We start from the raw sequence: 12,893 nt of genomic DNA on the forward strand, positions 1-12,893 counted from the left end.
CACCTTCACAAAGGGCGAAACCAGGGCAACTGCACAGCAGCCCCTCCACGAAATCCACGCGGGGCCCTCCCGACACGCAGCAGCAGCAGCAGGCCGGTGCACCCAGCACGGTGCTGGCGGGGGCTCCGCCGGGCGCTGGGGAAGGAGCCCCCTCCTCACCGCGTACCTCGGCACCGATCCTGCCCCCGCCGCCCCTCCCCGCCGCACAGTCACGCTTCCCTCGCACCCAGCGCCCGTCTTGAGACAAAGAGGATGTGAAACGCTCACGAAAGCACAAGAGGAAGGAAAATGCGAGAGGACACTGCCAAGACCTCAAGAAGTTTCGGTTTCACGATGACGCCCTCTGCTAGGAGCCCAGCCGCCGGCCAAGCCCCTCACCCCGGGAGGGGAGCGCGGCCACTCCGGGGCTTTGGGGGACCCGAGCCCTGCACGCCCTCGGCGGTGACACCCACAGAAGGAGCCCCGGACACTGCCGACAGCCAGGCTGAGGAGCACGAGCCGCTTGGAGACACCAACCAAGGGCTTGGGAGGAGCAGCACCCATCTGGCACCGGCACGGCTGGAGCTCCCGGCGAGCCGCGGCACCGCAAGAGCCACGCAGGGAGATGCTGAGATGGAGCCGCCAGCCCTGCCAGCTCCACCCGCGTCCAGCCGAGCGCCCCGAGAGGTGACAGCCCCGCAGCTCGGCAGGGCTTCACACCTCCTCTGCCTCCACGGAAGGAAGCGGTGACCGAGGCTGACGCAGCACGTGGCTGGTGGCTACCACATGGGTAACCCACAGGGCAAGAGCCTGCCTGGGGCTCAAGTCCCGGAGCCGTGGGCATCGCTGCTGGCCCGCGGCAGCACAGCTGGACGAGGTGCTCCGAAACCGGAGCCAGGCCTGGGACCAACGCTGCTGTGCCCTGCCGGGGCAGCACGGGCCCCGGCACCGGCTCCTTGACAGCCTCGCAGCCCTTTGCGGGAGCTGGCATCCAACGCGGAGACGGATTTAACCTGAGAGACCGCGGAACCGCTCGGGTTGGCAAAGACCTCGAAGATCTTCAAACCCCCGCCGAGCCCACCAACTCCACCCCGCAGAGGCCGCAGCGCGGCCCCGCGCGCCGCCGGCTCCCCGGTGCAGGCGGCGAGCTGAGCCAGCCGGTGGGCGAACGCGAGGGAAAAGGGGAGAGGAGGCGGCAGCGCAGCCCGCCTGGAGGCACCTGCCGCGGGGAGCCCACCCAACCCCCGGGGCAGGGCAGGGCAGGGCAGCACCGCCAGGACCCCGCGGCGGCTTCTAGGACGCGCTGCCCACGAAGGGCAGGGCAGCGGCGCGCTGCTTGTGCCAGAGGGAAGCGAACGCAACCCCCGGCCGCAATCCCAGCCCCGCAGCGCCCCGAGCCTTTGTTCGCCCCAAAGGCGGCGGTGGGGGCAGCGCGGTGCGGGGCCGTGCCTGTGCCGGGGGTGCCCGGGGGTGCCCGGGGGAGCAGCCCCCGGGGTCTCCCCGCCGCGAGCAGCCGGGCTCGGCCCCCGTCACCCCGCGGGCCGGTCCCGGCCGCGCAGCCCCGGTCCCGGGCGCGGTGCCCGCAGCGCCCCGGCGGCGGGGACGGACGCGGGGGGCCGCGGGGCAGGGGCAGGGCCGGGGGGGGCGGTGTGGGGGGGGGGGGGGGGTGCCGCGGGGCCCGCCCCCGGCCCGCACTCACTCTTGAGGGCGGCGACGAGCGACTTGGCGTCCTTGATGAGCTCCTTGATGAACTTGTTGGTCTTCTCCAGCTCGGCCTCGTGCGAGCGGAGCCGCTCCCGGAACTGCGGGCTGTCCAGGCAGCACTCGCTGAACTCCAGCGCCGGCAGCCCCATGGTGCCGCCGCTGCGGCGCGAGCCGACGGAAATTAATTAAAAAAATATATATATATATTAAAAAAAAAACCACGAATTACCCCCGAATTTTAACGGGGGCTGCAACGAGGGGCTCCGGGCAGGGGGCGCCGCCGCGGGGCCGGGCCGGGCCGGGCAGGGGGCTGCGGGTCCCTGCGGGTCCCGGTGCGGGTCCCGGTGCCGCTCCGTGGCCGCCGCCCGGGCAGGGCTCGCGGCTCCCGGCGCCGCCTCCCCCCGCCCCCCGCCGCCGCCGCCGCCGCCGGCCCGCGCCGCGCCGCGCCCCCGCCCGGCCACGCCCCCCGCGCTGAGCCCGCAGCCAATCGGCGGCCGCGCGGCGGGGACACGCCCCCTGCGGCCGCGGCTCCGCCCCCGCCGCCCGCGGAGCCAATCGGGGGCGGGGCGGGGGCGCTCGGGCTCCTCCCACGGGCGCTGGCCCCGCCCCCTGCCCGCCAGCACGAGGATGGGCGCGAGGGCGGGGCGGGCTGGGCGGTAATTGGGTGGGGGCTGTGCCTCGGTAATTAGCTGGGGGCTGCCCGGCGGTAATTAGCTGATACGGCCCCGGGGAAGCACGGGGTGTGAGCACTGGGATCCTGCTTCTTGACCCTGCGCCGTACAGACCCCAGCAGCAGGTGCCTTGGGGTTGTCCTTCTGCAAATGTCCTCCTCCATCACCCATAATTGGCTTGTTTTTTTTAAAATTTTATTATTTAATTATTTTTTCTATTTTTTCATAGCACAAGCTTGTTCCAGCACCCGCCACTAATACAGGAGGACGGTAACTGGGTTTGTAGGGCACTGCCTTAGGGGATTGCAGTACCCAGAATTCTCCCGCCCCCCCCCCACAGAGCCGCAGGAGCAGTGAGCTCCGGCTGCGCAGACACACGAAATCCCTCACGCTATGGACTAGAGCAGAGGCAGCGATTAGCGCGCCAGACCAACGCTGCGTCTCCCCTTTTCCTGCTTACGCAGCGTTCCCAGGCTCCGAGCATTGTGCCTGAGCCACTGTGCGGGTGCAGAGCAGGGCAGCGGGGGGAGCAGCCGCGGGCATAACCCCGCCAAGTCCTGCTGCGACTGCACCCAAGCTGTAAGAGAACACCGCCAAAGGAGAAAGGAAAAAAAGCAGCAACAAACGTCCACATCCTCCTCCCTGTGGCTCAGAGCTCGCATCCCTTGCTGTAGTTGCTTGCTTCTACTTTTTTTTTTTTTTTTTTTTTTTAAAAGCATCTTGGTTGTCCTACACTCAGGTGGGCTGTTCAGCTGGGTGCTGGGCGGGGGCCCAGCGATGCTGCAGCCCCCAGCCTCCTTCTCTGCGCCTGCAAACCTGAGCAGAGCTGCGGTGCTCTGGCCGCCCGCTGACACGTTCTCTTGCTCACTCATCCCAGAGCTAACTCACCTAGGGAGCACTGTCAGCAGAAAGCTAATCCAGCGATAAAAAGAAAAAAAAAAAGTTTTCTATCTAGCTTGGCTCACTCTGGGATCAAATAACAGCCACGCCAAGGCCAAGCAGGAGGAAAGGAGGCTGCGATGGTGTCAGCCCCGCCGCTGCGCATCCCTGCGCCCGCGCAGGCTGGGGCAGGCAGCCAGGTCAGAGAGCTCTGCCGGACAGTTTCCCATTTCTACCACAGCAGGAGTTTCCAGGTGGTTCAGCTCCCTTACCGCATCCCCCTGCCACCCTCCTCCTGCCCCTTCCTCGCGGCAGCATCCCGTGGAAGTACAAACCGGTGTCACGGGGGGCTGGGGAAGGTGGGAAACCACCACCGATGGGCCTCCCAGCACCCAGGCTTGGGCACACTGAAACCTTTCTTTAAGCCCCCAGAGATGACAGCGGGCATTTTGGCTGTCAGAACCCAGGAGCTGCATGAGAGGCTTCTTGGAACTGCCCCCAGGCAGCAATGTTCAAGGTCTATTTATTGCATGACTATATAACACACATCTTTCTTGCTGTCAAGGATTTTTTTTATTGAGCCAAGCACAGATGAAGCATTGTATCTGGATTATTTTTTTTCCCCCCCCCATATAATACATTAAACCATCGCAATGAATTGCACGAATTCCCCGTTGTAAACCAAAGGGCACGTACTGACCTGTTGTACCGACAGCCTTCCAGATCGGGCCCTGGAGCCTGGCGGAGCCATGAGCACAGCTGTGGGGCAGGCCCCAAGGGCTGCCCCTGCTCCGACGAAGCCACGTCATCCCGGTGGGTGTGCATTTACCTGGCAGAGCTCTGCACGTGGCTGCAGCGGGCGGCCAGAGCCCCTGCAGCACGGTAACTGCGCCCCTTCACTGAGCACTCGTCTGTTTTACATGCGGCAAGCAGGATTTCTGCGCAGCTCGCAGGGGAACTGCGCCTTGCCTTCCCCAGCGGCACCTCCAGCAGTCGCACCTGCATCTGTCCACCATCGGGAGAATTTCTCCTCCTCTTGTCCCTCCTCCAGCCCACCTCTCCCTGCAGCCTCTCCTCCCGGCGTTCAGGCACGCTTCCAGGGGCCCGGCCAGCCGTGAAGGCAGGGGCCATAAATGAGCCTCGGCATGGCGCTCGGATCTCCTGGAGGAAAAATCCAGCAGGGCCGAGCACCCTGGTCCCGTCTACAAAACCTTAGGCTCGCTTCTTGCCCTTGTTAGCCTCCAGTACATTTAAAATAATAATAAATCTTTTTTTTATTATTTGTCTTTTAAATAACTGGTCATTAGCTACTTACGCTACCAAGTCTTCCTGGCTTTCATGGACACCACAGATTTGGCAATTGTTTTTGGAAGGTGGTTTACTTATTTTGAAGGGCCAAGCCCCACTCTGCCGCATTCAGAGGCACCTGGGAGCGCTGAGAGAAGAGCGGGAATCGCGCACACACACCCCCCGACGCACACCACCACATCTGAAGGGAGCTGTCGTGATGACAAGCCAGCACCCACCCCGTTCAGTTCATCTTCCTGGCAGACGTCGGATCGGATCGAGCAGAGCCCCGCTCCCCGGCCTGGCAGCCGCAGCAGCGCCCGGTGGTTGGAAGGCCTTGCGGTGCTTCCAGCCGCTCCGGGCCGGTTTGCCTCGATTCCTTGTTAGAGATGAAAGAAACCCGTCAGTGCTCCAGCTAAGACACTGGAAAGCCCTAAGCGTCCCTGCCCCCAGCTGTAACCAGGACAGCCCCGCGCAGGAACGGCGGCGGGCTCGCTGCAGGCCGCAGCAGGGCCCCTGGGGAGCGGAGATCTCCCGTCCTCGGTTCGGGGCTTGGGGGCAGGCTCGTCCATTTCCCACCGGTGCTGCTGGTACAGGAATGCTAATCCTCGGCATGGGTCCGCTTGAATCAAAAATACACACCTGCAGCATTTTGGGTTGCTTTTTGTATTTTTTTTTTCCTTTAAAAACGTTGACTTTCAAGCCCAGGTATCTGCATTAGTTCATGTCATTAAAAGGCTCCTTTCACAGTTGCTGCTCAACTCACTAACCTATAACCAAGAGAGCCACCTTCTAGAGCTGTTTCTAGTGCTGAGAAGCAGGGTTAGAACAGTCCTGCTTGAAGTGAGATTCACCTGCACGTCAGTCACATGGAGGTGTCCCAACAAAAGAAAAGTGTCAGCTGTAAACATTCTCTGAATTCCCCAGATGCTTTTGCTACAGGAACATAAAGGACTATCAGGTGCATTCGGGGCAGCGACAAGGCATCAGCCAGGCTGCCCAAGCTACAGCGAAACAAAGGCCAAATCAGAAACGAGTTCTCAATTAAATGGAAAAGTGCAATTAGTCATGCCCCTGCAAATTACTGCAGCACAGGAAGCTGGGCTGGCAAAGCAATAAGCCAACTGAGGGCTATGAAATCTTCAAAGATGTTCATGGAAGAAGCATTTAAATAACAGGGTTAATTTTAGATATGACAAAGTTTCATTGTCAGGAAAGGCCAAACAGTCCGTCTATTCTTACTCTCATTTTTTCAGGAAATAAGAAATCTCATCGAAGGACCAGCCAAGCAGCTGCCACTCACTTCCTCCCAAACACAAAGCGTTCGCCTGCATCCACGGTCTGGAAATGCTCCGTGGGGAAACGCTCCCCGCGGCTGCTGCAGGCGGCTGCGGCGGGCAGAGGCAGCAGGAGCAGCACCAAAGGGCTGCCAGGAGGCTGACGTGTGCCTCAGGGGTGGGACAGCAGCGACACGCACCCCACGATGACACCTACCTGTCCCAGGTGTGGTGCCTGCCGAAGGCTGAAGCCGATGTCCTTCCATCGCAGACCCACCACGAATCCCCCCCCCCGAGAGCCACCTGGTAGCTCCGAGGCTGCACGCGAGGATGGTGCCGGCAATCATAAAAAATGATTTTTATGAGCAGCAGGTGCCCACAGCTCCCCTCTGGGCTGCAAGGGCTCAGCTCCACAGGAGGGCTCTGCAGCCACACCACGCAGCAGGACAGAGCCAGCCATCAGAGCCTCCCTGCCAAAAGAGCAGGGAGCTTCCCCCAGGATACATGCCGGCAGGATTTACCCGGATCAGCTCTTGCAGCGAAGCCACGCGCCCTACACCAAACCGGGGCAGGAAGGCTTTCAGCCACCACATGCACTAAACACCCACTTGCCCTGTCCCAGTGCACGCCACCACCTGCCTCGGGCTGTGCAAGAGCCGCAGACAGGCCCCAGCACAGCGAGCAGAGAGGTCCCCCCACGTACCGCCGCTGCAGGCCGGGTGCTCAGCACGCCCAGGGTGCTGCAAAGCCACCAGGGGCTGCTCCGGGCTGAGCAGCAGCACTTTAACCCCGCTCCCCACAGCCGTCAGCTGCAGCTGCTCCCTCACCCAGCTGGCTCCTGCAGCGGCACCCAGCAGGGGGGGATCCTCCTGGGGAGCACCTGCAAGCAATGAGCCCCCTCCGGCCGGCCGAGCTGGCAGGGCGCTGAGCCCTTCCCGTGCCTTGTGGCTCAGCGTGCTGCCCGTCTCAGCTGCGGTGCCGCTGCCTGCCCTGTGCCGGCTCTACCTTCACGTGGCTCGCACGGATCAGAGAACGGACCCAGCCATAAAAGAGCTGGCTGCGAGCTGGGTGCGGTGCAGCTCGAGCCCCAGTCCAAGGGAAGCCATGCGCCCGCTCTCTTTGCACGTACAAGGCCAGGCTGCAATAAAAGCGCAGGCACACAGTGAGCAGCCAGCGCTAACCCCGCTGCTCCCCAAGATCTCCCCGGGGGCGCGAGGCGGGTGGGAGATGCCTTGCAGGCGCCTCCCGAGGTGCTTTCGAAGCCTCTCTGAGCCCCCGAGCGCTGAAGCAGAGCTGTGTTATCATAAGACAGCTCCAAGGAGAGGAATGTTTTCCCCAAATTTGTATAACCACTGGAAAAAAGTTACAAACCACTGTGAAATTGATCTGAAGCCATGTTTCCAAGAATTAGAACCAGGGGTTCCCACACCAAACTCCAGTTTCCTTTCTGGAGCATTTCCAGAGATGTCTGCTGCACATTAGCCCTGGTGCGACCTGTAAGATGGATGTGAGTGCTGGCTCTCTGTGTGTAAATAGTAATTTCCTCCCTGCTCTGTTCGGTTGTCTCAGACCTCGGCGTTGCCTATTTCTCTGTCTCTGCTCCTGGAAATGGGAACAAGACTTTCCCTCGGCACACGATGACCATCCTTTACACCCACTTTCACCCTGGTACCAGTTCTCCACCCACTCGTGACTGTTAGCCTTAGTGGAAATCATGTTAATTCTCATAATTACAGCAAGGGCACTGCCTTTCCTGGATAAAAATATCTTCAAAAGCAGTTAGCAAATCTCCAAAATCCTGTGGAAATCCCCACTCAACATACTGGCTTTGCCCGGAAATCCAGACAAAGCGTTTGCTCCTGGGGCTGGGTGCTGGGGCCGCTGCTGCCTGGCCAGCAGCCTGCACGCCCCGCGCCCTGCAGCGCCCGCTTCGCTGGTCAGTCGCTCTGCAGGTCTGGAGATAGCACTTGCCGACCCTTCCCTGCTAATTCTGGGCTTGAAATTCTGTTTCCCCTTGGTACGACCCTGGGGAATATTGGCCGAGCACAAGCCAGGCGTTCTGTGCTCGTGGTCAGGACCTGTGGTGCCCGGGGCAGTGGAGGGGGGTTCGAGGTGATGGCACAGCCCGGGGACCGAGAGGAATCCAATGTAAGAGGAAAAGGGAAACTGGAGTTGGGGTAGGGTACCAGAAAAGAGAACAAGAACCAGGAAACAGGTTTGCATTTTGTTTTCTAAAGTTAATGAGTTTAAGAAGGAGGAGCTGCTCTGCGGGGCAGCGTGCCAGCCCTGTGCTCCTCCAGCAGACAAGCAGCCACGCCAAAAGGCATCAAGCCTTTGAAATAAAAGATGTCTTGTCCTGCTAGAGGGAAGTGGCTGCTTCTGTGCTGAGAGGATTTGAGGCATTCAACTTTTCCTCTCGCTCCCACGCCACCTGAGGAAGCCGAGGGCCCCCCACCTCTGCAGGGAGCTGGGCTGAGCACGCAATCCGCCTGCAGACCGAGGCAGCTCTGTGCAGGGCTGCACCTGACGGGCTGGGGTGGAGTAATAGTGAGCACCAGGCTGTACCAAACCGGTCAAGGGAAAGGATACAAGTCAGTAAAACCCTAATACCTGGCCCTATGTGGTGCTGTACTCCTCTACGCCTTGGAGCTCTGCATGGAGCCAAGTCAGAACTGGCAGTGCCCCTGACCAGGCGTGCAGGTGTCCAGGTGTGCAGGTACAGGTGTGCAGGTGTGGCAGTGAGGGCCGGGCTCCCTGCGTGCCCCGTGCTGCCACCTCCTGCCACGTCAGCACGGGAACGTGTCGCCCAGGCAGAGAGCCTGCCTGTCCCCCCAGTCCGTGCAGTGCTTCCTCGTGCTTCTTGAGGAACAAGGCGAAAGTAACTGCCTGAGGTATGCAGCTGTGGGAGCAGGAGGACAAAACTCTCCTCATCGTCTCAATTATTTTCACAGGCATATATTTTGTCCTCACCTCAATTATTTTCACAGGCCTATATTTTGTCCGTTCAAGGTCACCGTGCTGGAGCGTCCTCGCGCCGCCCAGCGCATCTCAGCACATTCAGCCACCAGGGAACGGGTGCAGTAAGCAGATCCACCTCCTCGTGCTGGCCTTGCAGTCGGAAACCCCACCGCTGCATGGTGTTTGTTTTCACGGCAGTGTTTGCAGAGGACGTGCCCTTGGAGCCTGCAGATAAGATACCAGTGATTGGGAGCAATTGCGTTTACTACTAAAGCCACGCAGCAGCTGGAGAGCTCTCCACGCGCTACCTGGCTACAGGCGCGCCCGCGGTGCCCTCCTCCCGCTCCCTGGCTGCTGCCGGGCGAGGGGCGCAGCCCTTCCCTACGAAGCTGCAACTCTGAAACCAACAACAATTCTTAATTAATAGGGCTGGCGCACGGGCCAGACCCGGGTTTCTTTCCTCTCCATTTTTGGTTTCATCGCCTTCCACTCCCAGCGGCAGGACGCAGGGGAGCGCGGGGTCTGCGCGAGCAGGGCTGCCTGCCTGTTTGTGTTCTCTTGGCCCAGGAGGGAGGCTTTGAAATGGGCCCCTCTTAGAATAAAAATATATTATTTACTGTACAGTTAAATATTTGTTTCCTAGTTGGCTGGACTTGAGTGAGCTGTATTTTCTACAATATTGCCCAAGTATGACTTACATTCTTTCCCCTTGCCTTTGTTTTTGTGTAATTAATTTTCTTGCTCATTATGGCTTTATTGGCCATAGTGAGATTTTTCAGTGACTTTATACAAGAAAAAACAAAACAAAACAAAACCATTAAAAAGAGCAAAACCAAAGATTTTTAAATGATTTTGAAATTGAATTCATCTTTCGATAATTTGATCTGTAGGAAGTACAGTGCCAAATTGGATAAAGAGCATCTCTTAATTACTCAAGAGCACTTCCTCATGCAAGTCCCTTGGCCCAGTCTGGACATGCAATGATTATATTTTTTAATAACAGAACCAGGAGATACCGGCGTGGGCCGTCACAGCCTTTGCCAGCAGATTATCTGGACCACCAACCCTTTCCCATCTCGCTTGCGTAGCTCTGGGGCGCGCAGTTATTCACAGAAGGGCGGTGGCAGGGCAGGGCTGGGTTTCCGAGGGCACCGCACCGCCTTGGTGCGCACCCCGCTTCCTCTGCAGCGCCAGCGCAGCCTCTGCAAGGCATTGTTCTGCGGGGACAGGAAAACGTCCCCCGGGTCAGCCATGTCTTCGTCTGCAGACGGAGATACCGGCTGCTTTAGCACGTCGAGGAGAGGGCACGCCGGCAGCCGCGAAGCCTCGATGCCCAGGAGGGGCAGTTTGCGGGGCGTTTGGTGCGGTCGGCGTTCAGGTCGGCCCCACTGCCCGAGCCGGCACAGCCCGCAGCGAGCCCTGCCCCGGGCCAGGTCCCTGGGGGGCTGCAGCACCTGCTCGCAGGTTTTGCCTGAGAGGTTTCCAGGGGAAAACTGAACACGCTGAAAAATACCGTCCATGCGTACTTTACATCGCATTACTCATGTTCGATCTGAGGCGGCTCCACATTTCGCTGTTCTCTGGACATCATTGCTTACAAATAATTCAGTGCAGAAAAAGGAAACATTTGGGTGTTTCGGTAACCACTTCTTCTGGAAGCTGGTGAGTTCCTCCTCCGTGTCGCATTTCCCGGTGCGATGCCAGCAGCGTGACTTTCCCGCACGGCCAGGGTCCCCCGGCACCCTGCGCCCCCGCACCCACCAGGGCGCTGTGCCCGGCACTCGGGCAGCACGGCGAGACCCCGCACGGAGCCGAGGCGGGGGCAGGTGGCCTCGGCAGCCCCAGGCCATGCAGCAGAGACCAGGGCAGGTTTGCAGGAGGGCACTTAGTGCCCAAGACAAGGGCAAGCTGCGATTCTCTGGGTTAATTGCCAGGATGCCAGCGAAGGGGAGAGACAGAGATTTCTTTGTGCCGGCTCCAAGTGCCTCTGTTCCAGGAGAACGGCTCATAACCGACCTTGCTTTGTGTGGCCAGCCCTGGCTGACACTATTTGCACAAATGGCCGAGCTGACAAAGAGAACATAAGAAATTCTTGGAGATTTTGGGCAGTGAGGTATCTCCTGGAGACAGCACTGAAGCCCCATTATTTTTTTCCTCCTGGGGTTCAGATCAGAAAACCCCACACCACAACGACCGGGGCGGCTGTCTGCAGTGAGCTGGGTGCTGCGGTGCCTGGGCTGACCTCCCTCTGCTCCCGCACACCCGGTGAGGAGCGAAGAGCTTTCTTAGGCAGCAGAGCAAAAGAATACATTTGGACACATCTCCCAACACGTCTGGAGAGCCAGGCTCCTCCGCCCGGACTCCTTCCATCCCATACATTTGTGGGACCGAGCGAGCCCTTTCCAAAGGCAGGAGGAGCCTGCAGCAGCCCTCTTCTGGCAGATGGCAGATGCTGCCAGGCTGGGGGAAAAACGAACGGCGCGCCAGGAGCAGGCAGCTGGTCCAGACACTGGGCTCTGCCAGCGCCCTGAGAGCTGCTGCTCCCCCGGAATGCCCCGGGGAGCCTCAGCGGGGCAGCGAACGGGGCCAGCGTCAGCCCATGGCACTGCCCATGGATGGCCCCGCGCCCTGACGGCGCCGTGCGGAAACGGGACTCGTCCGTGGTTCCGCCAGCCACCACTGCCGCTCGCCGACACCGCGAAGGCTGACAAAAAGCAGTTTCCCAAAGGGGAAAGAAAGTTGCCTTGGCTCGGCTCCCAGCTATAAAAACTTTGGAAACCGCATAACAATCAGAGGAAAGTGATGATAATGAGTAGATATCAGCTACAGGCCTTACCTTGGGTGGTTTTTGTAAACAAAGACAGCCATGGAAAGCTGCTGAAGAACCCCCCTTCGATGCACCGCTTCCCTGCCCAGGGAGGTACCTGGGTGGCAGCAGCTCCCCGAGCCAGAGGTGCCCCAGGCAGCCAGACCCGGGTCACCTGAACATGGGGGTCAGTTTGGGGAGATCGGGATAACTCCAGGGAACAAGGAAAAGCAAAAGAGTCAGTGGGCAACGATGGCCTGCCAGCCTGGTGTCGGACTCAGGAAAACGATGCAGGAGCTGATGCTGGGCTTGGCGAGCCAGGAACCGAAGGGAGGAAACAACGCCCAGCAGCAGGGGATGGGGAAAAATGGGTTCGGTCAGGCTAACCGGATCTATTTTTAGATAAAACTGTAATTAAGTCAGTACTTGATAATAGCAGTACTTTTAGGGTAATGGGGCTTCTGTTATGTATCTGACTTGCAACAAACGCAACATGGCACATATTAAATGGATCAGAAGATGCCTGATGCCCCAGAAACGCAATTACAGGAGCAGATCCCTCATCTGGAGAGCGTGTCCAGGAGAGTCCTGCGGGATTCAGCTCCCGGCGCTGAGCCAGTGCAGGGCGCAAGTGCACAGCGCTGGGCCGATACCCCAGGTCATCCATTACGGAACAAAGGCCGGGAGCCGTTCCTCAGCAGGCACCGCTCCCTCCCGGGAAACCGGCCTTGGGAAAGGGCAGCCCGCCGCCCCCCGCACAGCCCCGCGCCGCGCCCCGCGCCCCGCCGCGCCCGCGGTGCCTCCCGCGGCCGCTCGGCGCCCTCTGCCGGCCCCGGGGCTCCCCGCGGCTCCTCGCTGCTCCCCGGAGCTCCCCGCAGCCCCCCTGCCCCCCGGGGCTCCCGCAGCCCCCCTGCGGCTCCCCGGGGCTCCCGCAGCCCCCCTGCGGCTCCCCGGGGCTCTCCCGCAGCCCCCCGGGGCTCCCCGGGGCTCCCCGGCACACGGCCCCCGACCGCCAGCCCGAGCTGCAGGCAGCGCGGAAGAGAAGCTTTTGCCCTGGTGGTGTTCATAAGGAAGGATTTCTTGCCTCCCCAGAAGGGAACAGCACATTTACTCAGTGCCAGGGAGGAATTCCTTATATATATTTAAAATAAATAAATAAATAAAATAGAATCGTGTGTTATCTACATTGCAAAATAGCCTGAAAAGGGGTGGGTTTTCTAATTTTTGGTCCTTAACTTTTCATTTATCCAGCATGTGCCTGAGATAAGCCATTGCTCTGCAAAGCAGGTCCCACCTCTGACTACAGGTTCGCACACCGTGGGCCCCATCCCT

The 12,893-nt window shown here is 60.0% G+C and overlaps 1 protein-coding gene across 11 annotated transcripts in view; it reads right to left on the bottom strand.

Annotated features, from left to right (window-relative positions):
• The window catches only part of ARHGAP26 (Rho GTPase activating protein 26), a 143,098-nt gene extending 141,100 nt beyond the window's left edge, over nucleotides 1–1,998 (bottom strand). For 9 of the 11 annotated variants that reach the window (XR_010834922.1, XM_067005447.1, XM_067005453.1 and 6 more), the window contains exon 1: nucleotides 1,679–1,998. Coding sequence is in view for 10 of the 11 variants with exons in the window: in XM_067005447.1 (XP_066861548.1) it covers nucleotides 1,679–1,832 (154 nt within the window). In the remaining variant the exon portion in view is untranslated. The remainder of the gene's footprint in view (nucleotides 1–1,678) is intronic. The other 2 variants (XM_067005449.1, XM_067005450.1) reach the window with 2 other exon arrangements.
• Between the last annotated feature and the right edge of the window lie 10,895 nt (nucleotides 1,999–12,893).

The sequence above is a fragment of the Anser cygnoides genome, chromosome 14 (assembly GCF_040182565.1).
Source record: "Anser cygnoides isolate HZ-2024a breed goose chromosome 14, Taihu_goose_T2T_genome, whole genome shotgun sequence".
Lineage (NCBI taxonomy): Eukaryota > Metazoa > Chordata > Aves > Anseriformes > Anatidae > Anser > Anser cygnoides.